This window comes from Marmota marmota, unplaced genomic scaffold (assembly GCF_001458135.2).
Source record: "Marmota marmota marmota unplaced genomic scaffold, marMar, whole genome shotgun sequence".
NCBI lineage: Eukaryota > Metazoa > Chordata > Mammalia > Rodentia > Sciuridae > Marmota > Marmota marmota.
This window is the reverse complement of record NW_026000205.1, coordinates 4,539,097-4,565,231: the sequence shown is the minus strand read 5'-3', so window position 1 is coordinate 4,565,231 and position 26,135 is coordinate 4,539,097. Positions and strand designations below refer to the sequence as shown.

Sequence of the window (26,135 nt, the reverse complement as noted above, 5' to 3'; positions counted from 1 at the left end):
ATACACCCCACCCTTTCCCCAACAGGCCCCATGTGCTTGTCCTGGGGAGGGCTCCAGCCCCCATCTGTGCCTTCCTCCCACCACTTAGGCTGCTCCCCCTGCAAGCGTGGACAGAGCGCACCATCCTTAGGTAGATGAGGCTGGCTCAAGGTCCCAGGCTCACAGGGTGAGACCCCACCAGGGATGCAGCACTTAAGGAGGTGCTTCCCCCACATTGGGGACACCAGCGTCTGCAGGCCTTGGGACAACCGTGTGTACACACAGGATACCACTGTAGTCCTCAGCTAAGATGGGATGTGACCTGCTTAAGGCAGGAGCAGCCCTGGGACTGCGCCCCTGAACATCTCCCACAGGGCCCAGCTGATGGAAATTCCTGGCCACAGGCCAGCTGCTTTCCACCTTGCCTCTCATGCTTCTGCCCCCCATCCCACCACATGCTGGCAGGGGACAGCCGGACAGCCCACGCTGTACCTTCTCCAGCCCATTAAGCACTGGGATGAGGAAGCGGACATCGGGCAGCCGCTTGTGGTAGAGGTCCCGGACCCGCTTCACCAGCTCTGGGGAGGGTGGCACTGCAGAGGGGAATGAGCAGGAAGCAGAGTTGGGGTGGTGAGGACAGGTGAAGGTGAGCACCAGAGGCGGAGGCACAGGCACGTGGGTAAGGGACAGCTCAACTGCCCAGCAGAGACCCCCATTGCCCTGGCTGACCACAGGCAACCAGTGATATCCTGCTCTAAACAGAGAAGCCAGGGCCCCAGGACAGGAGAGACCCACTAGGTACAGTCATCTGGATCCGGCAGCCCTGACTCCCAGGGCTGGGAACATGTGGCCCAGGAGGGAAAAGCCCCGGCACCTTTATCTGTGAGGCTGTGCAGACATCGCGTGACTAGTGTCTCTGCCCCCTTGGGGCAGTTTTCCACCAGCAGGAGCAGCTCTGGTGAGTTCATGCCCATTCCTCGAATCTAGAAGCAGAGATCAGGAGGACTTGACCAGGGTGAGAGCTTGGGGAGGCCAGGGGTATCAGGGGAGGTCATTGAGGGGAATGCTGGGAACAGGAGAACTGGACACGGAGTTGATAGCTGGGGGACCTCTGGACAAGGTGGTAGGAGTGGAGGTCAGACACACGGGGCTCTTCCTAGTCTCAACTGGGACCTGTTCCAACTCCCTGGCCTCTTTGATGCTGCCTCCCCTTCCACTGTCTTGAATCTAGCCCATGTGCCAACTCCTTGGGTAGGGCCTTCCCATGACCATCAGCTTGGCCAAACACCCCAGGCTCAGCCTGCTGCTGGTTCTGGAGTCAACACAGGTAGGAGGAGTCAGGCTCCCCTTTGCTCGAAAACATTTATAGCCATAAAGAAAACTGGCTGCCTGCAACGTGATGGGCTCTTTCCTGCAAACTGCAGGTGGCTCACCTTGGAGGTGCACAGAAAACCTTGCTTCAGCCAGGAAGCATGTTATCCCCACTTTATAGGTAAGCACACCATCACATCTGGAGGCAGGTGTGTGGGGAAGAACACACTGTTCTTTCTCCCTTTGTGTCTGTTAGAAATTTTCCAATTTAAAAGTCCAGGGCAGAGATGAGGTTATGAAAGTCATTTCAAATCCCATGGCAAACTGGAGGGCGGACACTGCGAGCTGCAGGGCTGGCCTGCCACTGAGCTGCTTCTCCTGTGGGCAGCCCTGGGGCTCCAGGGAGAAGGGCAGGGGGGACATTTTTATGTAAAGACAACTTAAGATTTCTATTGGCGATGGAGAGGAAAGCCAACTCTAAGTGGTGACAGGGGCACAGAGGATGATATGCATGTGTTCAGACTCCTGAAATGTTTGGGAGACTGGATCATGCCCTTTGTTTTCACTGACAGGGCCCAAGGGCACGGTGAGAAAGGAAAAGGCAGAATATGAACCCAGGTCTGTCCAACCTCAGGCTCTGAGTCTCTGGGCCCACCTGTCTCTTCCTGCAAATACGGAAGATGTGAGGACCACCCACGAGCCACTGAGCTGCAGGCCCAGGGTGACAGCCCTCTGGGCTTAGTTCTAAAGCAGAGACACCTGAGCAAGAGCTACAGTTTGGGACTCAGCCCTGCCAGGGAGTGGGCACAACCTGGTGGGCTCAGGGGCCTCACCGGCTGCTCAATGACCCTCAGCACGGTCCGCTTGATGTCGGCGATGGCCTCGGTGTACACAGCGGCCAGCTCGTGGATCAGCTTGTGGTTCTGGGGCAGGAGGGCCAGGTAGAGGTACAGACATTGCTTCACTGTCTCCTCGGTCCAGGGCGCAGCCACCTCTGGCAGGACAGGGCCAGGTATCAGACTCACCACCCAACCCCTGACCCCAGTGTTTTCCTTTCCAAGGAGCAAGGGCAATGGGAGGAAGGGGGCAGGCAGAGAAGGGAGCCAGCACTGGGAAGCAGATCCTCCAGGGAAGTGGGGCAGCCCAGGACTCCTGCTTCTAGCCACCTCTGACCACGAAGCCATGGCAACTAGAAGCATCTTTCTAAAATGCAATCTGACCCTGTCCCCCTTCCAGTCCTGCCAAGACTGCCCTGTGGCCTCAGGATAGCCCCTGGCTTCTTGCCTGGCATCATCTGCCCTGTGCAGAGAAGGGAGCAGCAGACCCGGCACACTCTGCCAGCCACGCAGCCCCTGAGGCCAGCCTTCCAGGTCCTCGCCCTACCAGCTCCTCTTCTCACACCTCCTCGTCTTGGGGCTCACAGTGCTCTCCCGGGCAGGTTTCCCTGCACCCAGGCTGAGCCTCGCCTCCTGTGCATTCACCAGAGCCCCTGACCTTCCCAGGCAAGGGTCCACTGACTTGGGGCCTAGGTTTCACTGTCTAATTCTGAGGACCTGGGGCTCTGCTAGGGACCTAGCTGGAAAGTCCTTCCTGGAGCCCACAGCGCCTAGCCCTCCTTGTCCTTAGGCCTCTCCGGCCCCTTCAGGACAGGCCAGGCACCCTCTTCACCAGGGCTCCTGGACCCCCCTGGCTAGCTGTGCCAGCCCTGCCCGCTCCCATCGCTTGGTCTGAGTGTCCTCCCTAGCAGGCTGGGCAGGGCTCAGTACGCATCTGATGAACCTGCACCAAACCTGTGTCCTTGTCAGCTCCAAACAGCACAGAGGGTGGGTTGGGGTGGACCAAGAGCTGCAGGTAGTTGAGGGCAAACTTCTCCACATACTCCCGCAGCTGCTCCTTCTCGTACATGCGCTTGATGAACAGCAGGGCCTGGGAACGCACCTAAGGAGAGAGGGGCATGAGAAAGGTACAGTGGGCACCAGGAGGGGAGGGCCAGTTGCCCTTCTCAGCAGCACTAAGGTGAAAACAAGCCCAGCATGAGAAACGGCCAGCACAGCGGGGATAGGGCCAAGGCCCATTGCCAGTGGGAGGGAGGTGCCCCTCCCGGCGGCTGGACATCATGACCTCTCTTCCACCTCCATGTCAATCTCCCAGCCCTCGCCTGGCTCACTACTCCACGCAGCTTGAGCTTTCCTCGGTTCCTCAAAAGTGACGCTGCCTGCCAAGTCTCTGGCTTTGCAACTTGGCACATTAGGCTCCCCACTGCCTGGAATTCCAACATGGGCTTGGTCTGTTTCACTCAGACACCATCTGCCAGGATCCAGGAGCACCACTTTGCCCCCAGTGACAGCACAGACCAGGGAGAGTACACTGGGGTACACTGAGTGAGGGATACTCCCAGGCCACCAGGTGAGGGTTCTGGCAAAGGGCTGGCACAGGGACAAGTCAAGGGCCCTGATCAGGCCCTGCACATGCCCATCAGGCCCCATCCAGAGCACACCCCCACTCACAGCCCAGGCCTCAGCACACTCCTCTCTCCCACGAGCCTTTCCACCTCTCTCACCACCCCCACCCAGGGCTCACAGCCACACGCTGCTCTGCTCCAGCACTGAGCATGCCATGTCCTCACTGCCTGCATCACACTGGCTCCTTGACTAGTCAGGTTCAGCTTTTAGGGGTTCAAGCCAGACGTGGTGGCCCACGCCTGTAATCCCAGTGACTCAGGAGGCTGAGGCAGGAGGATCGCAAGTTCAAAGCTAGCAACTGAGCAAGGCCATAAGCAACTTAGTGAGACCCCATCTCAAAAAATCAAACAGTCTGAGGATATGGCTCAGTGGCTAAGAGCCCCTAGGTTCAATCCCTGGTGCCAAACCAAACCAAAAAACCAAAATGTGTTCAAGCTCACCAACGTGGGTGGAGTGCAAGGGGGGATACCACATGCTGCTGGCATCCCTTGTTTCTCAGTGGCCTCGTGCCACCAGGCTGGCTGTTTGCTGGGGACAGGGGAAGGCCTCCACACACAACCAACTGAGCACAGCCCAGTGTGGTATAGGGTTCACCTTGTCCTTCTCGTGGGAACTGAGGTCCAGGAGGACATGCAGGTACTGAAACTGGCGGGATGGGCGCTTGAAGATCAGGTCTCGAAGGGTGGACATGCCCAGATAGGTGCGGCTCTGTGGCAGGAGGGAGGGGATCAGAACGCCATCTATGGCCGTGTGCCCTGGAATCTCTCCCTTACCTCCCCCAGATCAAGTCAAAAGACCAGGCCTCCCGTGCCAGCCCCACCACCAGGTCTAGGTTCTGTGCCCTTCAGACCCTGAGGCGGGCCCTGTCCCCAACCGGGTTGCATGACCAGCAGGTCCCTGTGGCACCACAACCGCCTGGCTCACCTCGTCTTCACAGTACTTGCGAATCACCTCCAGGGCACTCTCGGTGATGAGTGGTGCCTCCAGCACCACCTTGGTGAAGATCCTGCCAAGGGAGGCACAGGGAACAGCTGCAGAGGAAAAGCCATCTGCTTCCCAGTGGCCCAAAGCTGGTTCCAGAGCTTTGACATGAATAGGCCACAGTTCAAAGCCGCCAGCTGGCTGATCTGGGCAGAGACTTCTCTGAAAGTCAGTTTCTCCCTTTGGTCAACGGGATTCCTAACTTCACTCACTCAATTCAACGATGAGAGGGAAGAACGGGGTGCAGGTAGAGAAGGCTTTGTTACTTTAGATGTGGGAGTCACACAAGACCACCTGAGATAACATTTGAGTCGATGCTGGTGGATGAGAAGGAGCAGCCACATGAAGAGCTGGGGGAGGGGAGTTCTAGGAAGAGTGGACAGAAGGAGCCAACGCCCTGAGCTCCGCGTGTCAAGGAACAGGCAGAAGACCAAAGTGGCTGAAATTTGGGAGGAGAGGGGCAGAGAAAGGCTAAAGAGCCTGGGTGACACCAAGACTCATAGGCCAGGAGGCTTAGGAGGCTGTATTTTACCCCCAAGAGCAACGGAGAAACATGGAAGGTTCTTAGAGGGGAAGTAACCAGACAGCATTAACACCACAAGATGTCACCAGAGCTGCCCAATGGAGGACAAACAGGTAAGCTGAGGCCAAGAATAGGGAGGATGCTAGATTAAAAAAACAAGAGGCCCAGAGGTAAGTGCCAGAGGCCACTCCAAGCATGTGGCAGAACTGGGCAAAAGCCCAGGGAGCACAACCCAGGCCCCACACTCAAAGCTGAATCCTTGCACATGGAGACAGGGAGGCAAGAAGGGAAACGCAGGTGTGTGGGGGGCACGCAACTGACATGGGTGATGGTGAAGAGGGAAAGGAAAGCAGGACACAGGAGGGAGTCAGGAGGGCACAGGGGTGTCTCCCTCACCCATCTTTCTGGTCTGGTTTCTCCTGCAGGCCAGAGAGCAGACGGATGAGGCAGTCCTCGTACTTGTCCAGGGTGCCTGAGGGACCCGCTGCCAGGTAAGCATTGTACTCCTGGTAGAGCCAGGCAAAGGCCAGGTCCAGCCGGGCCCGAACATCCTCCAGGATGAAGGACAGGACCTCAGCCTTCAGACCTGAGTCAAACTGTGTCACCAGGCTGGCTAGGATCTTGATGCGCACCTGGTAAAGCAGCAAGAAAGCATGACAGGTGGGCCGGGCCATCCAGAACCCCATGATCACACCCTGCAGCTCCTCCCACCTGGACTTGGAACCCCCAGTGCAGTCATGGTGTTAAAGTAAGGAAGGCAGCTGAAGACTCCGTGCCCAGCAGGGTCCTGTCTGTGTAGTGGGTGGAGGAGGGAAAGGAACAAACTGTCAATCAGCACCAGATAAATGTGAGTTGGCCGAAGTACCTGGGTCCTTACAAGCACAAAAAAAGATCTGGAAAGATGCTCCTAATTTGGGTAGTCACCTCCGGAAAGGGGACAGGAGGCAGGTGATGGCCAAGGAAGACTGTATTGTGTCTACATCGCCTACAAACCTTTTGTTTTGTGGTGATGGGGGATGGAACCCAGGGCCTTGAGAATGCTAGGCAAGCGCTCTACCACTGAGCCACCTCCCCAGCTGTGGTAATATTTTTTTAACAGCCTGTGTCCATATACTACTGCCTAATTAAAAACCAATTTCAAATAATGGGGGAATGGTTGATTAACAGGCTTACAGCAGTAGCAAGCAGCAGAATCAATTTGAAACAAGGTGTGCCTGACAGTAAAACCTGCTCCTAAGAATGCTGACAATCACAAATGATCAGGACCACAGGCGCAGCCCTCCTCCTGGCCCCAGGACTGGTGAAGAATGTGTGTCTGCATTCTTCTCTCGGGCATGGCTGGAGGAACAGCTGGAAGGCAGAGCTGGCGTCTGCAGCCAGGAGGTAGGACCCTGCATAGGCTTTCCCTGGGATATGAGGTAGACCCTTGGGGCAAGGACTGAAGGACGGCTGGGGGACAGGCATACCTGTGCTGCCCCGCTGCAGGCCACAGCCTTCTCAGCACGCAGGATCCGCTTCACAGCACCCAGCTTCATGGCTTCAACCTGGGCATCTGTCAGGGGCTTCAGCACGTCACTCAAACGGAAGATCTTCTTGCGCCCACCGGCACCTGCCAGCCTGTGCAGAAGAACAGGGTCAGACACAGTGACCTGGAGCATCCTTTGTGTAGCCAGGGCCCATCTGCTAACTCTCCCCACCTCAGGCATGAGACAAGCCACACAGGTGCTACCTGTCCTCATGCTGCATCTAAACTCCCCATGACTCTGAGGCCCAGCAAGGCAAGGGGCAAGGGACAAGGGCAAGGGGAGGGAGAGCTGCCACTGGGTTTTGCTTAGGGACAGTTCCTGTGAGTAGAGACCTGAGTGAAGGCGGCACCAGACACCAAGACCAGGGGCAGCTTTCCAGGTAGAGAAAGAATAAGTACAGAGCCTTCGGAGGGGACCTGCTGTGGGTGTGATGCAAGGAGGGAGCAGGGAAGGGACAGAGAGCCTAGAGGGGGCGGGAGGTCCCCTCAGTAGTACACAAGCCCAGGTAGCTGGTTTGTGGTCCACATGTGAGGGAGACGAAGATAGAATGAGAGTGACAACTAGGAGCCCTCACCACATGCTAGGATCAAGCGATGTGCTTTCAACCACGACGGCCTTCACCCTAAGTTTTCTACCTCATTAGCCTGACCGTCATTACCAGTTGACACCATTCTCCCTGATGGTTATGAGACACTTTTCTCCCATTTTTACAGAAAACACAAAGGCTTAGTGGTTACAGCACTGATTGGAATCAGAGGCTCCCACCCTGCCCAGCTCCTAGACAAGGACTCACCGGGGCTGTGTAACAGGGATGATGGGCTCTGGCCTCCTCTTGGCCTGGGGCACCTCCTCTTCCAATGGGGACATGGAGCTCAGAGAGCCCACCACAGAGATGGCTTGGCCCTGGGCTGACAGACGCCTCTTGATAAGGACACTCTCCGGCTTCACCACCTTCTCTTCCTTGGGTTCCTCCTTACACTGTTTGGTCTGCTCCACACCTGAGGGGACACCCAGGATGTCAGACCCACTTGCGCACACTGGACCCCTCAGGATGCTCTCCGCTCCAGCTGCACCTTGTGCCCAAGATGCCTCAAGGAAACCTGCAACCTCTTTATCCTCATTTTGCAAAATAACCCGAGGCTTAACCTAGAGGTGCTATTTGTTGCTGGGGGGGTGGGGGATATCAAATGATACAGCCACTTTAGAAGCATGATGAGCATTTCTTTCTTTTTTTTTTTTTTATTTTTTTTTTAGTTATTCATGGACCTTTATTTTTTTGCTTATTTATATGTGGTGCTGGGAATCGAACCCAGTGCCTCACACGTACGAGGCAAATGCTCTACCTCTGAGCTACAACTCCAGCCCAATGAGCAGTTCTTACTAGCACTGATGACACCCTAACCTGCGACCCCAAAACTCCACTCCCTGGTATATGCTCAAGACAGACAAAAGGCATGTGTGTGTGCATCAAACAAAATATCACACAAACATTCAGAGCAACTTTATTCATGATGAGTAAAATCTGGAAACAAGCTACAGGTCCAGGATCAGGAGTTCTGAAAACCCCATGGCAGTGTGTTCACATGAGAAAATACTACTGCACAATAAAATAAACTACTAGTTCCCACAACAACAAAAACTTAACAGCAAGCAAAAGCCAGGCCTCTGTGATTCCATTTGTATGAAATTTAAGAAGAGGCAAAACTACTCTAGGAGGCAGTCACTAGAAGAGTGGGCGCTCTGGAGGTGAGCTGCTCTGAGTGGATTGTAGCCAAGGAACTTTCTAGAGTAATGGAGATGGCTACCTTGATCTAGATGGTGGTACACTGGTGTTTTCACTATGAAAATTCACTAAGGTGTACACTTCAGAGTTGTGCATTTTGCTGTACAACTTATTTTTCAAAAGCACTATTGAAGTAGGTAAAGCTCTGAGGCTCCCTGAGGCTAAAGAACCCAACAAAAGTCACAGAGTTAGTAAGTGAAGGAACCAATCTGGTTCAATTTGGATCCCAGATCCAGGTCTGCTGGATTTCAAAGCCCAGAACCCGAGAATACCGAGTATTCACTCTATTTAAGGCGTCTGTGATTATTCACACGTTAAATGGCACACGATCTTCCTCTGCACCACCATGAGGAGTGGCTAGTGCCAATCTCTGGTCTGGGCCAGCTCCATGAGACACTCACCTGGACCCAGTCCTGCAGCCGTCATCTGTGTGGCCATGAGCCTAGCCAAGTGCTTGATCTGGGCTTCAGTTCCTGCTGACTCCACAGGAGTGTAGATGGCTTGGAAGGAGGCAGGCATGGTCTCAGGCAAATACACCATGCTGATGAGGACCTGCAGGGGGCCCAGGAGGGATTCCTTCCTTAAGCACTAACTCAACAGGTACTGGTCCTGTGCCCAGGCAGTGAGCAAATATAGTGCCCAAGATGGACCTATGCCTGCTCTAGGGGACTGCAGCCCCCAAGAGAGTCAGAAAGCCAGTCCCAGCCACATGGACAACAATTCAATTATCCACCCCTGGCTCTCCAGCTGGCAGACCCTCCCCTTGAAGGAGAGGACAGTGACCAGGGTGAGGGAGTTGGTACAGGGACTCAGAGCACCTAAAGAGGGCCTGCTGAGTGGTGGTGACAAGTGACTTCCTAAAGGAGTAGGGATGAGGTCTACCAAGGTGGGAGGGCCTGCTGGACAACCCCTCTGGTGCCATCTGGAGGAGGTGGTGAGTGTGGTGTGGGGACAGGGAATGGGCAGGAAGATCCCCCCCTCCTTGCCCTGGGGAAGACAGGCTGCCATCCTTACCAGATTGGCCACATTGTCAGGCGTCAGCAGAGGCTGCAGGAACTCAGCTGTGATGTCTGTGTCTGACTGGCCTGAGATCTGGGCGGAGGCCTTTGAAGTCCCTGATGGACCAGGCTCCAAGTCCTTGTCTTCATCATCTTCCCCCAGGTTGGGCTCTGAAATACGGGAGAACGAGCTATGGGCTCTGTAAAGAGCAGCGGCCCTCTTCTGGCATGGAACCCAGGTGGCCCTGCCTCCACTGGCCTTAGCATCAGCACCACACAGTGGATGAGGACCAAGGCTGTAGCCCCACCTCCAACATATGAGCCTGGCAACAACCTGCCTCTTTCTAGGCCTCAGTTCTCATCTGGGAAATGGGAATAAGCCAAACCCCCTACCTAATCACACCAAGTTCTATGAAGACAATATTATTCAGTATTAGTTTTGCAAGGCTACGGATGGAACCCAGGGCCTTGTGTATACTAGGTGTGCACCCTACCACTGATCTACACGCTAGCCCAGAAGACAAGAATAACAAAAGGTCAACCAACTAATCATTTCACAGAGATTTACTATATACAAATCTCTATTTTATTTTTATTTTTATTTTTTAAAGTTGTTGATGGACCTTATTTTATTTATTTATTTATATGTGGTGCTGAGAATCAAACACAGTGCTTCACACACACACAAGGCAAGAGCTCTACCACTGAGCCACAACCCAGCCCCCAAACCTCTATCTTTGAAACATTATTCAACTTTTCTAGGAATGAGGAAAATACAGAAAACAAAAACCCTCAAAACCCAACAAGATGGCATTTTTTGCTTATATGATTAACAAAAAAAATCAAATGGTTAGTAGTAACAGATGTCAGAGGCGATGAAAATGTAAACACATGGCCTGGAAAAGCACTGGACAGGGCTGAGGCTATAGCTCAGTGGTAAAGCGCTTGCCTCGTGAGGCACTGGGTTCAATCCTCAGCACCACATAAAAATAAAGATAAGGTGTGTTCATCTACAACTAAATAAACATTAAAAAAAAAAAAACATTTGATAGTAGATAAAAATTTTATATGTGCATGCCTTGTTGACACAGCAATTCCATTTGTAGGTATGTACCCCAAAAACTCACACGAAGGTCAACTGCACAGGGAATTCCCTGCAGCACTGATGGTATGGACAACAGCAGACTGGGTGGACACAGGACAACAGTCCTAGCCCAAGGGAAAGAAACCAATACTTTGAACCATAGAGAAAAAGTTCTATGTCATAAAGTTGTTCCTTGCCAGGTGTGATAGCACACACCTGTAATCCCAGAGGACTGAGACAGGAGGATCGTGAGTTCAAAGCCAGCCTCAGCAATGGCAAGGCACTAAACAACTCAGTGAGACCCTGTCTTTAAATAAAATACAAAATAGAGCTGGGGATGTGGCTCAGTGGTTGAATGTCCCTGAGTTCATTTGTGGGTACCTAAAAAAATAAAAAAAGATGGTCCTTGAATTTATATCTATAAAATTGTATGGCAAGAATGTGATAAAATGTTACATGGTTATATTAACAGTTTGTAAGGATCACAAAGAGTTGGCCCTGCACTCTGCAAGGGCATATATAATTCAGCCCACTGCTTAAGACAACCTAGAAAAAAATGAGCAAAAACGATGGGCACTTTGCAGAAATGAAAATGGCCACCAAACATAAACAGATACACAGCCTGGCTTCAACACAGGCTAGAGTGCAGACCCACACCAAGGACACCATTTGTGCCCAGCGAGTTTACAGTATGCCCAAGGCTGGTGGATTCACTGAAGGGTGCCAATACACTGTTGCGGTGCTTTGGAAACCAGCCTGGTAACAGCTATGGAGAGTGTAAATCTGCCGGGCGTGGTGGCGCATGTCTATAATCCTAGTGGCTCAGGAGGCTGAGGCAGGAGGATTGAGAGTTCAAAGTCAGCCACAGCACCGGTGAGACACTAAGCAACTCAGTGAGACCCTGTCTCTAAATAAAATATAAAATAGGGCTGGGGAGGTGGCTCAGTGGTCGAGTGCCCCTGAATTCAATCCCTGGTACCCCCAGCTGCCAAAAAAAAGCAAGAGTGTAAATCTACCCAGTAGCAATGGGCACATTCAGTGCTCGGACTTTTGTTTCTGAAACTATTCCCTCCTTAAAAGAAACCATGCCAGGACAGGGGCTGGCTCAATGGTACAGCGCATGCCTAGCACGTGTGCTGGGTCAGATCCTCAGCACCCCATAAAAATAAGTAAAATAAAGGTGTAAAAATATAAGACATTATTTAAAAAAAGAAAGAAGAAAGAAAGAAACCATGCCAGGAGAAAAAAGAAAAGAAAAAAAAAAGAAAAGAAAAGAAAAGAAAGAAACCATGCCAGGAACGGTGGCACACACCTTATATCCCAGCGGCTCAAGAGGCTCAGACAGGAGGATCGCGAGTTAAAGGCCTCAACAATTTAGCGAGGCCCTAAGCAACTCAGAGAGACCCTGTCACTAAATAAAATACAAAATAGGGTAGGGATGTGGCTCAGTGGTCGAGTGCCAGAGATCAATCCCTGGCATGCCCCCCCAAACAAACAAACAAACAAATAAATAAAAACAGACTCAAAGGAATGACTGTTTCCAGGGAAAATACAAGATACCTCTGGAACGTCTTATGATGCTAGAATGTAAGAAATGCTCAGAAAGTGTTATTGGACCCGTTAAAAGAAGATAGAAGTCAGGTGCCTAAGTATGAGGAAATTTGAGCAAGAAAATAAATAACAATGGCAACAGATTATAACATAGAAAAAAAGAACCCATGAGCCCTTACTGATAATAAACTGCGGAGACGAAAATAAAATTCTTCCCTAGAGGAGAATGCCAACTAACAAATGTGGAAAGAAGATCTTTTTGTAAACAGTACAGCTATCATAGATTCAGACAAATATCAATGGACATTACAACTACAGGGTGAAAGTTTTAGAAGAAAAAGTATTTACAGGTTCAAGGATCTCCCCCAGCTCAGTATTTACAAAGAGAAAAATGGTACTTTTTTTGGTCTTTTATTTATGGTACTGGGGATTAAACGTAGGTTTCACATATGCTAAGCAAACACTCTACCAGTGAGTTACATCTCCAGCCCTTTTTATTTTGAGACAGGGTCTTGCTAAATTGCCCAGGCTGGCCTTGAACTTGCCATCTTCTTACCTCCGCCTCCTAAGTCATTGGGATTACAGGGGTGTGCCCCCCAGCCCAGATGAAGCTAAAGAAGAGTCCGTGACACTAGAAACCTGCCACATACCACCTTAACCAAATGAAGAAAATTAACATTATGAGTAATGGGACAACTTGCCACCACACGCCTCCAAGTCCCATGAACAGAGGCCAGGGCATGGTTTCCCCAGCATCCCTGCTGAGGGTGCATAACCTGATCCAATCATGAGGCAAAAGCACACAAACTCAATGACAGGACATTCTATCAAACTACCATCCTGGACTCTTCCTAATGTCGTTGTCACAAAGTCCAAGGAGGGCTAAAGAAAAGGGACCTGCCACCTGAGGTAATGCATGTTCAACATCCTGTAAGGCATACACAGGAATGTTCCATACTGTTTCTGTAACTTGTCTTTAAACTCAAAATTATTTCAAAACTAGAAGTTTAATAAAATAGAAAAATAAACTTGATGAATCAAAATAACTTTAACATCCCACACACCATTCCCAGAAATTCCACCACGGGACCTGCCCTGCACAGAAAATGGCTATACAGACATTTCTTATGCTTAACTATGGAAAAACCTAGCTAGATTCACAACTCACCCCTTTTACCAAAATTCCTTATTTTTTAACATGAAAAAAGAATCTTTGGTATATGTTCTAGAAACAAACATGGGTCATATTTAAAAAAAAAAATGGTGTTAAGGAAGGCTATTAATATAACCATTAAAAATTACTTCCAAAAGAAGGCTGGGGATGAAGCTTGGTGGCACAGTGATTGCTTGTTTACATGAGACCCTGGGTTCAATTCCCAGTACCCTCCATTACTTCAAAAAGAGCCAAGTACAGTAGGCGCATGACTTGTAATCCTGAGGATTCAGGAGAGGGAGAAGATGGAGACTATTTTCATTTTATTGCTTTCACTTATTATATATCATTACATTATATAACTCATGATATTAATGCAAATTAAACAGTTTAATGTAAATAACTGAACCTTTTCAATAGGGTATGACCCATGGCCCCCTCCTGCCAGGCCCCAGCCTTAGCTCACCCAACTTCATCTTCTTGAGTGTGGAATCTGAGTCATCTCGGGGCCGCTTGCGGGCATCCTTGCTGCTGGGCATATTGCGGGCAATCTCAGCCTGAGGTGTGCCCAGGTCCACCAACAGGGTGGTGATTTGGGCCTGGAACTCCAAGGAGGCTGGGTGCTTGAGCACACTCAACAGGTGCAACTTGAGGTTCTTGCGTACACTGCTCACCTGCGATTTGGCCAGCGTTGGCGGGAGGTTGGCTGTAAGACGAAAGGCAGAAGTTTGGTGCTGTGGACAGATCTCCAGGAGTCCTGCTAGTCTAAATTCCCAGCCCCAATCTAGGCCAGTGGTCTTGCAGGCAACTCCGAGGAAAGCTCTGTGCTCTGAGATCTAGTGTGCGGCTCTCCCCCTTACAGGCTGATGCATAAAACCCTTAAGTGTACTAGTCCCCTTCACAGAGAAAAACACAACCTCCACTTTATTAAACATAAAATCTCAGGTCCCTCCATCTCTGGTCTCGATTCTAAACCCTTCCCCTGTGTAGGGCTATAATTGGACCCTCACTTCCACAAACTCCCCTTCCAATGTCTGCTGGTCACCTTGATGAACCAGTCTCCCTTGCTCGAGCGCAAAAGAGGATGCCTGTAATTCTGCCTGCCCAGTGTCCACTGTCCCTTCCTCAGCCAACAACACTCCCATTCCTCTTTGAGAGGACCACCTCGTCTCCATCCTCCATCCAAGTGCAAGTGAGACCGGGGGCCACAGAGAACACAACATTCCCCTGGCCACTGTGATTGGTTCAGGGATAGGCTTATAATTTCTGCTCAGCCAATCAGAAACAATGAGCATCAGTCCTTGGACTTTTGCTGGAATGATGGGGAAGCAGGCACTCTCTTTCCCTGGCAGTTGCTAAGTGGTTGGAATGGAAGCCTGGAGCTATGGGACACCTTCTTCGCTACCCCAAGGAAAGACCCAGAAAAGGAAATCAACATTGAGAAGATAGAGCCAAAAGATGGACAGAGACTGATCCGTGATTCTGCATATACTCATGATTCAACTCCAGACTTTCAAGTTTTTATCTGTGTAGAAAAGCAGAGAAAATATTCTCTATTTCTAGATACCCATCAACAAACATTTTGCTGATTTTAGAATATATAGCCTCCCTGTTTGGAGGCCAGAAGGAAAGGCTAGAATAGAAAGTATTTCATAGACTTTATGCCATTTCACTCACATGCATTTTGATATTAAAGCCAGTTTGTGTTTCTTTTTTTTAATTTGCAGTGTTGGAGATCGAGCTAGGCAAGTACCCTACGAGTAAGTGACATCCCTAGTCCTTAAAGTCATTTTGGAACTAGGTTTCTGCCACATGCTAAAAATTACTATCTAATACAGAGAACCCTTCCCTCGTGCCCACAGCGGCTAGAGCGACAACAGCACTCAGGGCACTACCTAGCTCACATCTTTTTATGCATGGGAAGTGTGGCCAGTGGAGAGGTGAGGGAGTGGCTCGACTTACCATGCAGGGTTTCATAGGCCTGGATCACCTCAGACATGAACATGGGTCTTTGACGGGCGATATTGGCAAGGGAGCCCAGTGCTGTGGTCAGGTTGATGGAGGAGATGGCGGGGTGCACCATGAACTTGAGCAGCTGCTCCAAGGCTGCCTTGCCCTCTTCCCACAGCACATCTGAGAGAAAGGGAAAACCTGTTAGCAGGTCCTTTCTCCCAGTCCTTTGGAGAGAGAACATTTGGGGTTTAAAAGAAGGCTGAGTCCTGATACTCAGGTGTCTAGATGTCAGGAAAAAGAAAATTAAGTGCCAGAGGTGCTCCACCACTGAGCTCATCCCCAGCCCTCCTTTTATTTTATTTCTTACATTTTGAGATAGGACCTTGCTCACTTGTTCAGACTGGCCTCAAACTTAACAATCCTTCTGCCTTAGCCTCCTCAGCAGCTGAGATTATAGGTGTGTACTACCATGGCTGGCCTATAAGACTATTAATAAGTATAAAAATTAAGTTTTGAGAATGTTAAAGCATAGGTTTACAATAACAGAATACTAGAAATAATTTTAAATATCCATCTATTGAAAACTGACTACAAGAATTATATTGTTGCTAGGCACAGTGGCACATGACTAGAATCCTAGTGGCTCAGGAGGCTGAGGCAGGAAGATCACCCCAAGTTCAAAGCCAGCCTCAGCAGTTTAGTGAGGCCCTAAGCAACTCAAAATAAACAGAAAAAAGGGCTGGAGATGTGGCTCAGAGGTTAAGTACCCTTGAGCCACATCTCAATCCCTGGTACCCCCCCACCAAAAAGAACTATATTGCTGAATTTTGAATACATACATATATACACACATACACAAAGAGCTTACAAGTCTCTTGTAGCACCACTATCCTTAATCCAGTCCCTAACAGTTAATGCTTAAAAAGTTTTGGTAGGTAAACATACTGAATTCCATATTATTTGAAATAGTGAATAAAACACGATGTAAATGTTGATTGACAGAGAACTGCTTATCATAACATGAGGCCACCACATCATGGAATATTGTGGAGCATGTGAACATGGTTTTGGTAGGAAAGGATGTCATTCGTATTGTTTAAAGAAGTTGTTAAATGATACATAAGAATAGTTAATACTTACAGAATGCTCTGATGCCAGTCATACTATCTTACCAAATCCCATACCTGTACCCTAAAGTAGATGCCATAATAATGGTCCCCAGTTTAGCAAAAAGGAAACAGGCTCAGAGAAAGAAAGAGTAAGTCACTTGCCCAATGGAAAAGCTGAGAGTCAAACATAAGCCACGACACCCTAATGTCTTTCAGCTGAAAATATAAAGCATGGTCTTGATTTTGCAAACCAAAAAGCAAACACAGCATCCCTGGAAGTAGTCTGGAAGAAAACCATGCTCTTTCCAGTGTTCACCTTCCTTCCCCACTGGGGAAGGGAGGCTATCCCCCACATCCCCAACCCATATCACTTGCCAGTTACAGCATACGAATGTACTACTTTAATAATTCAATTAAGAAAAGCATGAAATAACTGACATTTATTAGTTTGCACTCTCACAGAACCTCACTCAAGCCTGTTTAAGAAGGGAAAGTGTAGTTCAGAGAGGAGTAACTGGCTCAGCCATGAGGAAGTGGTAAGCAGGATTGAAGCCTAGCCTCAGGGCTCTTAACCGCTGAATTACCTGCATTATGTTGTCTTCAGAAAGTAAAACAAAAGCAGGGGCTGGGGTTGCAACTCAGTGGCAAAGCGCTTGCCTTGCACATGTGAGGCAATAGGCTCAATCCTCAGCACCATATAAAAATGAATGAATAAAACAAAGGCATTGTGTCCATGTTAAAAAAAAAACAAAACAAACATTATTAAAAGAAAGTCCGGGGGTTGGGGGGAAGGGTGCCAGTGTGGACAATGGCAGCAGAGGGGACGGGCACCACTCACTGTACTGGATGTAGGGGTGGTCTCGAGGGATGCGGTCCAGGCTGATGTCATGCTCCTGGCGTCGGGGTACCTCTGAGTCAGCCACTCGGGGTGACAGGGTGACAATGAGGCCCTCTACAAATTTGATGGCGTGGGTTCGTATTCCATCATTGTCAGAGTCTAACAGTAAGATGATGTCCCCAGCCATGGCAGACACCATGTCCCAACAGGCTTCCTGGAGATCACTGATGACCCGTGACTTCACCATCCACTGCCAGAAGGCCAGGGAGGAATAGAAGACAAAGAGAGGGACAACACATCAATCACCAGCACCTTGCACTATTCCTAGAGACCCGTGGATGACGAGGATATTCATCTGGTTAACAGTTACTGAGTCCCAACGGTCCCCAGCTCAGTGTCAGGTGATGCTGAGGACAGGACCCTGTCTGGCTCTGCCCTGATATGATACGCAGTAATAACCCTTTGTCTTCAGATCCTAAGGAAGACAAGGGAGTAACAATGCTGACCTCAGGGTGGTGATGATTAAATGGCCTCATTATTTTCACTGACACCAATGAACAGTTCCCTAGTGTGTCCTCTTCATATCCCAGCCTAAAATCGATATTCACATAATTCTTCCATCAGGGCCTGGTTCCCTCACTGGGCTGAGTTCTGTGAAGGCAGAACCTGGAGTATCTTGGTCACTACTGTGGCCCTACAGGGATGGGCAGAAAGGAGGTGTCTGGGAAATGTTTGGTAAATGAATAAATGAACAGATGGGTGGAAATAAGGATGGGTTAGCGGCAAATTCATGACCCAGAAGACAACACAGATCCCCTTGTTATCTAGTCCCATAGACCAAAAGCACATCTTGACCATCAAGAATCTGGTCTGACCCTGGTTTGAACTCCAATAGATTAGTCTGTAAATCAGACCATCAGATAGGATGCCCCTGGATGGGGAGGGAGCGCTCACCTGCAGGGCTACTTTGTAGAGCTGGGTCATGGTGAGGATGGCCTTCTTCACCACATTCACATTCTCGTCCCTCAAGAGCATGTTGAGGTTTGCAATCAGTTTCAGCAATAACTCAATGTCTCGTTTGCTGGAGATGGAGGAAAAGGGGCAAGGTCAAGATAGTGTTAGGGCAGGTTGTGGGAACCTGGTATCCTGGCAGAAAAGGAACTCAGGGCCCAAATCCCAGGGAACAGGAATGGAGGTGGCAAGGTCAAGGACTACACCTGCTTTGTTTGCCAGCAAATCTGGAACCACAGAACAATGTTTGACACCTCTGGTCTGAGCTGCCCCTGAACCCTCCATCTTGGTTGATCCTGCAATCCCCTCTCCTTAACCCTCTTAAAGCCCTGCTTTTCACGTGAAGAGTTATAGAGAAAGACAACTGTGTGAATTTGGGCACGTGACTTTACCTTATTTATAGTAGTAACAGTACTTATTGTATAGGTTGTGAAAATTGCAACACTAAAGTGCTTAGAACCAACCCCTGGAAAGCATTAAATAAATACCATCCATCAGTGTTACTTAAATCACTTTGTTTTATACATTCATTAGTCTTGTTTATTTAAGTGGGCACCCTATCCTAGTGCCGAGTACCAGTGGGGTCACCTTTGTTAACACAAAGAATAAAAAGTCTCAAACAACCAGTCGATAAACAAAAGAATTTAAGGTGGCCAACTCATAATGCTCAGCACATATGATTCTTGCAGTATATATTTACAATGTGAAATTAAACATTAATCAAATCAGTAAAAAAAAAAAAAAGAAACGACTTTCAGCTCCACAAAGGCAGGAACAGCACTTGGCTGTACTCACTGCTGTGTCCAAACTCATTTCACCTCTCCAAACCTCAGTTTTCTCTTCAATTAAATGGTCAAGTAACTAATCCACAGAGTCAATGTTAAGGATCAAATATCGGAGTAGGTCTAGCATTTAAACAGTGCCTGGCAAACAGAAAGCACTCATATGGGCTATTTCACTTTCTTCTGGTCACAAAGCATTGAGTTAATGTCTAATGATTCAATAAGTAAATGACCCAACCTAAACAAGTCACTTTACCATTCAGAGCCTCAGTTTCCCTTTCCATAATAAGAGGGTACCGATAGTACTCTCTGAAGATTACAGATGAAAATTGGAAGGACCCAATGCTGTACAGGCAAAAGCATCCTGCGATTACTGTTAAGATAAAATTCATTTACTTGTTCCACAAATACACAGTCAGTCTCTGCTAGCTCCAACTTGTTTCAGGCAGGCCCTGGAGATATAGTGGCCAATAAGAAATGTCAAGCCCTATTCTTGCAAGGCTCATGTTTCTGTGGGCAAGAAAATTACTAAGGTAATTTCAACGAGTAAAAACACTACAAAGTGTAGCACAGGAGGAGCGTAGAGGAAAGGGGGCAGGCAGGGCTTTCTGAGAGAGACCCAGGAAAGAGCATACCATGTGGCTACCTGGGGCCCAGGGTCCGCAGGAGGCACAGCAAGTGGACAGCCTGTGATACACCCCAGTGCTTTCTGAGGAGCAGAGAAGGAGATGGAGGACAGGGAGGGAGATGGGGCCAGGTGAAGAGTTGGGCTTCAACCTAAGTGAGACGGTGGGCCAACAGGTGTCTGAAAGTGGGTTTAAAAGCTGGGGAGTGGTGACATCCGATTCATGTTTTAGCAGGATCACTCTAGCCCTCAAGTGCAAAAGTGCAAGCAGGGAAGGAGTGTGGTGCTTCCCCTCGGGGGATGAAATGCTGTGGAACTAAATTGTAAATGTACTAAATGCCACTGAAGAGCTCACTTTAAGACAGCTATGGCCAGGTGCAATGCTGTGCACCTGTAGTCCCCGCTCCTGCAGAGACTGAGGCGGACTGCTAGAGCCCAAGAGTTCAGAGCCTATGGATAACATAGTGAGACCCTGTCTCTTAAGAAGAAAAAAATAACAATAATAAAACAGCTAAATTTTTTTATGTGAATTTCATTTCATTAAAAAAAAAAAAAAAAAAGAGTCAAGTCAGTAAACAGGAGACAAAAAGGAGGCCAGTGAAGTCATCGGGCAACAGGGAATGGTGCCGTGGCCCAAGGTAGGGCAGAGGAAGTGGCCGAAAATGACGAACTGCTGCATGGAGCCCAAGAGCAGGGTGACAGCCCCCACTCACAACGAGAATGTGAAGTGCAGGGGAAGCTGAAGAATCACGTGTGGCCCCCGAGTTCCCATCTTACTAGGTATTTTGGGGAGAATAAGTGTAAACAGGAGGGAGAATGAGTCCAGGAAATGGAGAGTGGGACCCCAGGGCAGGCTCCAGGCCAGACCAAGAGCTGAAGAGACTAATGCCACCAGGGATGGCCCTGGCGCTGCCCCATACCATGCCTCCTCGATGAAGCCAATGACAAATTTTCGCACTTCAATCGACTTGTCTGCTTGGAAAGCGATGATCTCCTGCAATGTCAGAGAGAGGACGGGAAGGCGGGTCAGGCACCAGCAGGACCCCTCCCCTCACCGCCTCGCCCAGGAAGTTGTCCAGTAGTTCACTCTCACATCCAGGAAGTTGTCCAGCAGTGTGGGGTCTTTGTTGATGATCAGCTCCTGGACCTGGAAGGAGATTGGGGTCGTGAGGAGCATCAGACATACAAAACCAGGGTCCAATCGTTGCAGTCAGAAGTAGGGGGAAAACAGCATGGGGTCAGGCAGCAGAGAAACTCAGTTCAGTTCCTGCTCTGCCACTCACCACCTGATCTTGGGCAACTGGCTACCCCTTCCCGAGTTTCAGTCAGCTACTCTCTAAAATGAGACCAGAACCTTCAGCTCACAGGTTTGCTGGGAGGCTTCAGTGAGATCCTGCAAGGTACAGGTCCTGGCAGGTATGTGGCAAGGACATGACGCATACGAGGCTGAAGGAAGGTGGGCAATGCCCAGGCCTGACCTTCCTGAGGTTAACTGCCTATTAATTCTCCCCACCTCACACTGTCACCATTCAGCAAGCATCCTATGACCGTGGGAACCCATTTCCCGAGACCATCGTACCTGCCAGGCTCTTTAGAGAAGCCCCTCCCACAGATTTCCTCCTGAAAACCCCGAGCAGGCACAGGGCCTCACTCCACGGTTCAGGAACTGTGGGTAAGTAGCCCCACATTCACACCGCTGTCAGCAGCTCTACTTCAGAGGTGGCACTGGCTTTGAGGCCACACCGAGCCAGAAGCAGAATTGAGTTTCTTATCTAGTCAACCTGACCCCATGATCTCTGGACGCCACTGCCTCAGGTTCTGCTGCATGCACAGCCGCTTAGCTCGTGCCCTCCTCTGCCTTTCGCTCGTCTCTGTGCCCTCAGCATGAGACCCCCTCCCTCTCATTTGGTATCCTCTCACCACCCCATCCTCCAGGGCTTGGCTCAGATGTCCCCTCTTCCAGAAAGCTCTTCCCGAACCCCTCCACCCCAGCCCTGGCTATCGCTAGGCCAGGAGATCCCTGGGCTTCTCCAGGCCAGACCTGCCTCTGGGTCACCACTGTTTGGTGACAGGCATGTCTTTCCCTCTAGACTGGACACTGGTAGAAAGGGAAGACAAAGATGAAGGCTGAAGACCTGGGCCCAGAACCCGGGACTGCACCAGCTCAGCTAGAGCGCCCCACTGACCACATGGACTCTCAGTTCTGCTGCTGTGTGTTCAGTGACACCGCCACCCCCATGGAGCCTCAGAGAGGACTGAATGAGAACATGCGGCCCGGCTGAGCTCCTGGCAGGCATCTACCAGGCAAGCGAGAGTGGGCACCAGTGTTCTCTCTTCACAGGCTCCAGCTCCCCACACTTGTCCTTCCCAGCCAGGACCCTGCCCCCACCTGCTTGAGCACTGTGATCTTTGAGTCGTTGGTGATCAGCGCTGCCTGGTTCAGGAGATCCACCACCTGACAAGAGGGGAGATGGGTGATGAAGCTGGCTCTGCCAGCCCCTTGTACTCCCAGGGTTGTCACCTGGGGTGTCATCCAGAGGCCTGTGATGTGCCTGCCCACTCCCAGCCCCTTGCCCTGCTCACCCTCTCTGAGGTGGTCATGCCATCAATGGCTGGTCCCTCCTCTTGTGTGAAAAACTGTGATGCCACGCTCCGGCGGGTGACACTGTCCCCACTGCCACTTGCCATGGCTGCTGTCAGGTTCTGCCTGCAAAAGAAGGGGTTGGCTCAAGCTGTAGGCCCTTGTAGAAGGGCTGGGACAGACACTCATCCAGACGCAAAGGGCTCAACCCTCCTTCCCACTCAGCCAGCCTTCTCCAGGGCTAGTCTCTCTGGCTTATGTATGTGTGTCACCTGGGGGACAGCGAGGTCTCCCAGGTCAGAGAACTCTAAGCCTCATCTCTCATACTTTACCCACAGCAGGCTGACCACAAACAAATGCTGAACAATGACCACATGAACACCCAGCAGCCGCCTCACTGACCTCTGCCTCCTGTCTCTACATCTGGGCTGTACTGTGGCCAGACAACAGAGTAAACTTTCCAAGACAGCTCTGAGGAACCAAGACCCGCCCACAGCAGGGACTCGTTACATCAGAGGAGACTGCTAAATCTATCATGCTTTAGGCAGTCTCTGGAGTTCTACAGGGCTGTTTTGAAAAATGAGGGAATGTCTATGGCATCTTTCTTTCGTTGTTGGTGGACCTTTTAAAAACTCATTTATTTTTATGTGGTGCTCAGAATCGAATCAGTTGCTCACACATGCAAGGCATGCGCTCTACCACTGAGCCACAATCCAGCCCAGACTATAGCATCTTTTAAAGTCACACTGCAAAACTGTGAAATGATTTCATGTGGAGAGCAATCACAGATACCTATCAACTTCAGTACCACTTACAATAGCAAACTGCTAGAGCAGACAAAGTGCTCTCAAATAGGGGGCTGGCTGAAAAAGACGGTGATTCACCAGCATAATAAAGAGAGACTATGCAGATCTAAAGAGGAAGAAGGGGAAAAGTAAAGGGAATGAGGAAAATCTCTGCACAGAGGATGCACACGCCATGTGAAAACCGACAGAGGAAAAGACGGGGTTTGCCATGCCGCTCCCTCTTCATCAAAGAAAGAAGTATGCATATATGATGAAGGAAGACAGAAAAATTGCTGGGCACGGTGGCACATACCTGTAGACCCAGGTACTCTGGTACAGGAGGATCACTAGAGCCCAGGAGTTCAAGACCAGCCTGGGCAGCATAGTGTGACCCATCTCAAAAACAAACAAAAACCTCAAAGGATACACCAAAAAGCAAAGGAGGAAGGAAACAGAGTAAAAGCAGTTGGGTGGACCTCAGCGCAATACACCAGGAGGGAGGGAACTCACCAGGAAGGACCCCTGGCCTGCTGTATAACATCCACACATGCCCTTCGGGCCACTTTTGTCTGTTTCTGTGCAGATACAGAGTGACCTGAGGTGAGCCCAACTGTATACAGAGTGACAGTGCTTACTCCCAGGGTGTTCTGAGGATGAGTTCGTGCACACAGTGATCACTAGATAAGGGTAACTATTACTGTTGTGTACACGGAAAAAGATCTGAAGGACACTGAAATTCATAATAATTTGAAGAGGGTGAAGATACATTTTTAAAAAGAAACCCAACACGTCGTCCATAGTAGCCACTTACAGCAGGAACTGGCATCCAACAGATCGCCCTAACTTCCCCCTGCCGATTACTCCTATGTCTTTCTGAGTTAAAACCAAAGCCCCGACCAAGGTCTGCAAGGCCTGATGGGAGAGGGCTCCCCTCCTCTGTGCTCATCGTCCTGTGAGCATGCCATGCACGTCCTTCCTTAAAGGTTTCCCGTGTCTTTTCCTTCCCAGCTGTGGCTCCCAACTCCCTCATTTCCTGTAGGTCTCCACTCAAATGTCTCTGCAGTGAGCCCTTCCCTGACCACCCTACTTCAAAGTCAACCCCTCCACCTTTGTCACTTAATCATCACCAACATATTACATGTCCAGAAGCTCCAAGAGGACAGAGATTTGTTGGTGTTTGTTCACCTTCCATATTCCCAGCCTGGAACAGTGCTTGGCACCTAGTAGATGTTCAATAAATACCTGCTGAATGAATTAACACTCCTGTCAAAGAACCCCAATCACTGGGCTCAGTATTTCTGCCCTTTGGTTCTAGAATACTTAAAAAATGAAAGCTAATATTTAAAGAACATTTTCTACCTGCTCAGTGTAATTCTAGTGTATGTGTTAATTCACTTAAACCTCATGACACCAACTCTGAGTTAACTTCATTCTATTTTCTTGGTGCTGGAGATTCAAAGATACTGTTTAATTTTCATTTACAAATTATGAAATCGAAGGCAGGGAGGTAAAGTCACTTGAACGATGGCACACAGCTAGTAAAAGGTAGAGCTGAAAATATGTATACAGAATCGTTAACTTACCACTATGCTGTATCACTTATCCGAAAGGAATTTCTTCACCTCAGTATGTTCGTTAAGCCAAGAGGCAGGACCACTTTACAATTAATATACTGCCAGCCCAAATCAGAACATAATGAACCCTCACATTCTTTTTTTTTTCTTTTCTTTCTGGCACTGGGGATTGAACCCAGGATACTTTAGCACTGAGTCCCATCCCCAGCCCTTTTTTATTTTAAGACAGGGTCTCACTAAGTTGCTTAGGGTCTAAATGCTGAGGCTGGCTCTGAACTCAGGATCCTCTTGCCTCAGCCTTGTGAGTTGCTGGGATTATTAGTGTGTGCCACAGGCACCTGGCCCTTCCATTCTTTTCATAATACATCAAGACCTACCAAATTCTTTTACCAATTCCTTTTTCTTTTGCTTTCTGGTTTACCTTTAAGTTGCTATTTTTTAAATATACATTTCCCCCTATTTTGTTGATCCTCAGTATCCCAGGGGGATTGGCTCCTCCACCACCTTGGATACCAAAAACCCATGGATTCTCAAGTCCTTTATATAAAACGGTATAGTTTTTACATAAACTTACACCTATTCACATACATACTTTAAATCAACTCTATTTACAATCCTGATACAAGGTAAAAACGCTGTGTAAATAGTTGAGAATGCCAAGGAAAAAAGTCTATACATGTTCAGTACTGTCACAATACCCTTGCCCCCAAATATTTTCAATTTGAGGTTGGTTGAATCCACAATGTGGGACCCAGGATAGAGGACTGACTGTATGCTGTACAATAATTACTATTTTCCATTTTCTTGAACCCATTTTGCATAATATTTTATCTGCAGATGTATCTTGGGTTTCTTTTTTTGTTGTTGTTTGTTTTTTTGCCAGTCTTCTAAAAGAAGAACATTTGGGATGTTTGTAGTCTTTGGCTATTACAAGCAATATCACTGGTCGCCCTCTCTACCCGTATACTCCTTAAGGAGTGGACTGCCCCACTCCCACCTGGGAATATGACTACTTCCCTATTATTCCAGAGTGGCTCTGGGAGTACTATTCATTCATTCAACAAACATTTACTGGGTATCGCCAGGATGGTGGCCACTGTGCTGAGAACACAGCGCTGGCTGAGACACACTTGTGCTCAGGGAGCTCATGGTCACAGACACAACCAGAGAGCACACAAATAAAGGTCTAACAACAAGTCAGGCCGTGCGTGACAAGAAGGAAAGGAAGAGAGGCCTATGAAAACACTGAGCAGGCGATTTCGGGGTGGAGGGCGGGAAAGGAGGGTTTCGCAGAGGAAGTGACGTCGGTGCCGAGACCCGAAGGATGAATGGGAGTTAGCCAGGCAGAATGGGTAACAGGATGTTGCGGGCAGAGGGGACAGTCGGTGCAAAAACCCTGAGCGGGAAGGCGCGTGGCGAGTTGGAGGAGCCGAGAGGCGGTGCAGCTGCGCTGGGTTGGGGGCGAGCAAAGGCAGAGAGTGGAGGTCGACAGGTGGACACGCCTGCGGGCCCACGGTGGAACTTTA

The 26,135-nt window shown here is 49.5% G+C and overlaps 1 protein-coding gene across 2 annotated transcripts in view; it reads right to left on the bottom strand.

Moving 5' to 3' along the window:
* Sympk (symplekin scaffold protein) overlaps positions 1-26,135 on the bottom strand; it is a 31,554-nt gene that overhangs the window by 5,096 nt on the left and 323 nt on the right. For both annotated transcript variants that reach the window (XM_015496675.2, XM_048790681.1), the window contains exons 2-20: positions 22,253-22,376; positions 22,059-22,124; positions 20,763-20,816; positions 20,590-20,663; positions 18,206-18,332; positions 17,252-17,501; positions 15,314-15,484; positions 13,818-14,057; positions 9,580-9,734; positions 8,967-9,117; positions 7,576-7,780; positions 6,723-6,873; positions 5,653-5,888; positions 4,677-4,758; positions 4,347-4,460; positions 3,081-3,228; positions 2,124-2,284; positions 854-962; positions 472-572 (exon numbers count right to left, since the gene is read on the bottom strand). In XM_015496675.2, the coding sequence (XP_015352161.2) occupies positions 472-572; positions 854-962; positions 2,124-2,284; positions 3,081-3,228; positions 4,347-4,460; positions 4,677-4,758; positions 5,653-5,888; positions 6,723-6,873; positions 7,576-7,780; positions 8,967-9,117; positions 9,580-9,734; positions 13,818-14,057; positions 15,314-15,484; positions 17,252-17,501; positions 18,206-18,332; positions 20,590-20,663; positions 20,763-20,816; positions 22,059-22,124; positions 22,253-22,357 (2,700 nt within the window). In that variant the 5' untranslated portion in view covers positions 22,358-22,376. The remainder of the gene's footprint in view (positions 1-471; positions 573-853; positions 963-2,123; positions 2,285-3,080; positions 3,229-4,346; positions 4,461-4,676; positions 4,759-5,652; positions 5,889-6,722; positions 6,874-7,575; positions 7,781-8,966; positions 9,118-9,579; positions 9,735-13,817; positions 14,058-15,313; positions 15,485-17,251; positions 17,502-18,205; positions 18,333-20,589; positions 20,664-20,762; positions 20,817-22,058; positions 22,125-22,252; positions 22,377-26,135) is intronic.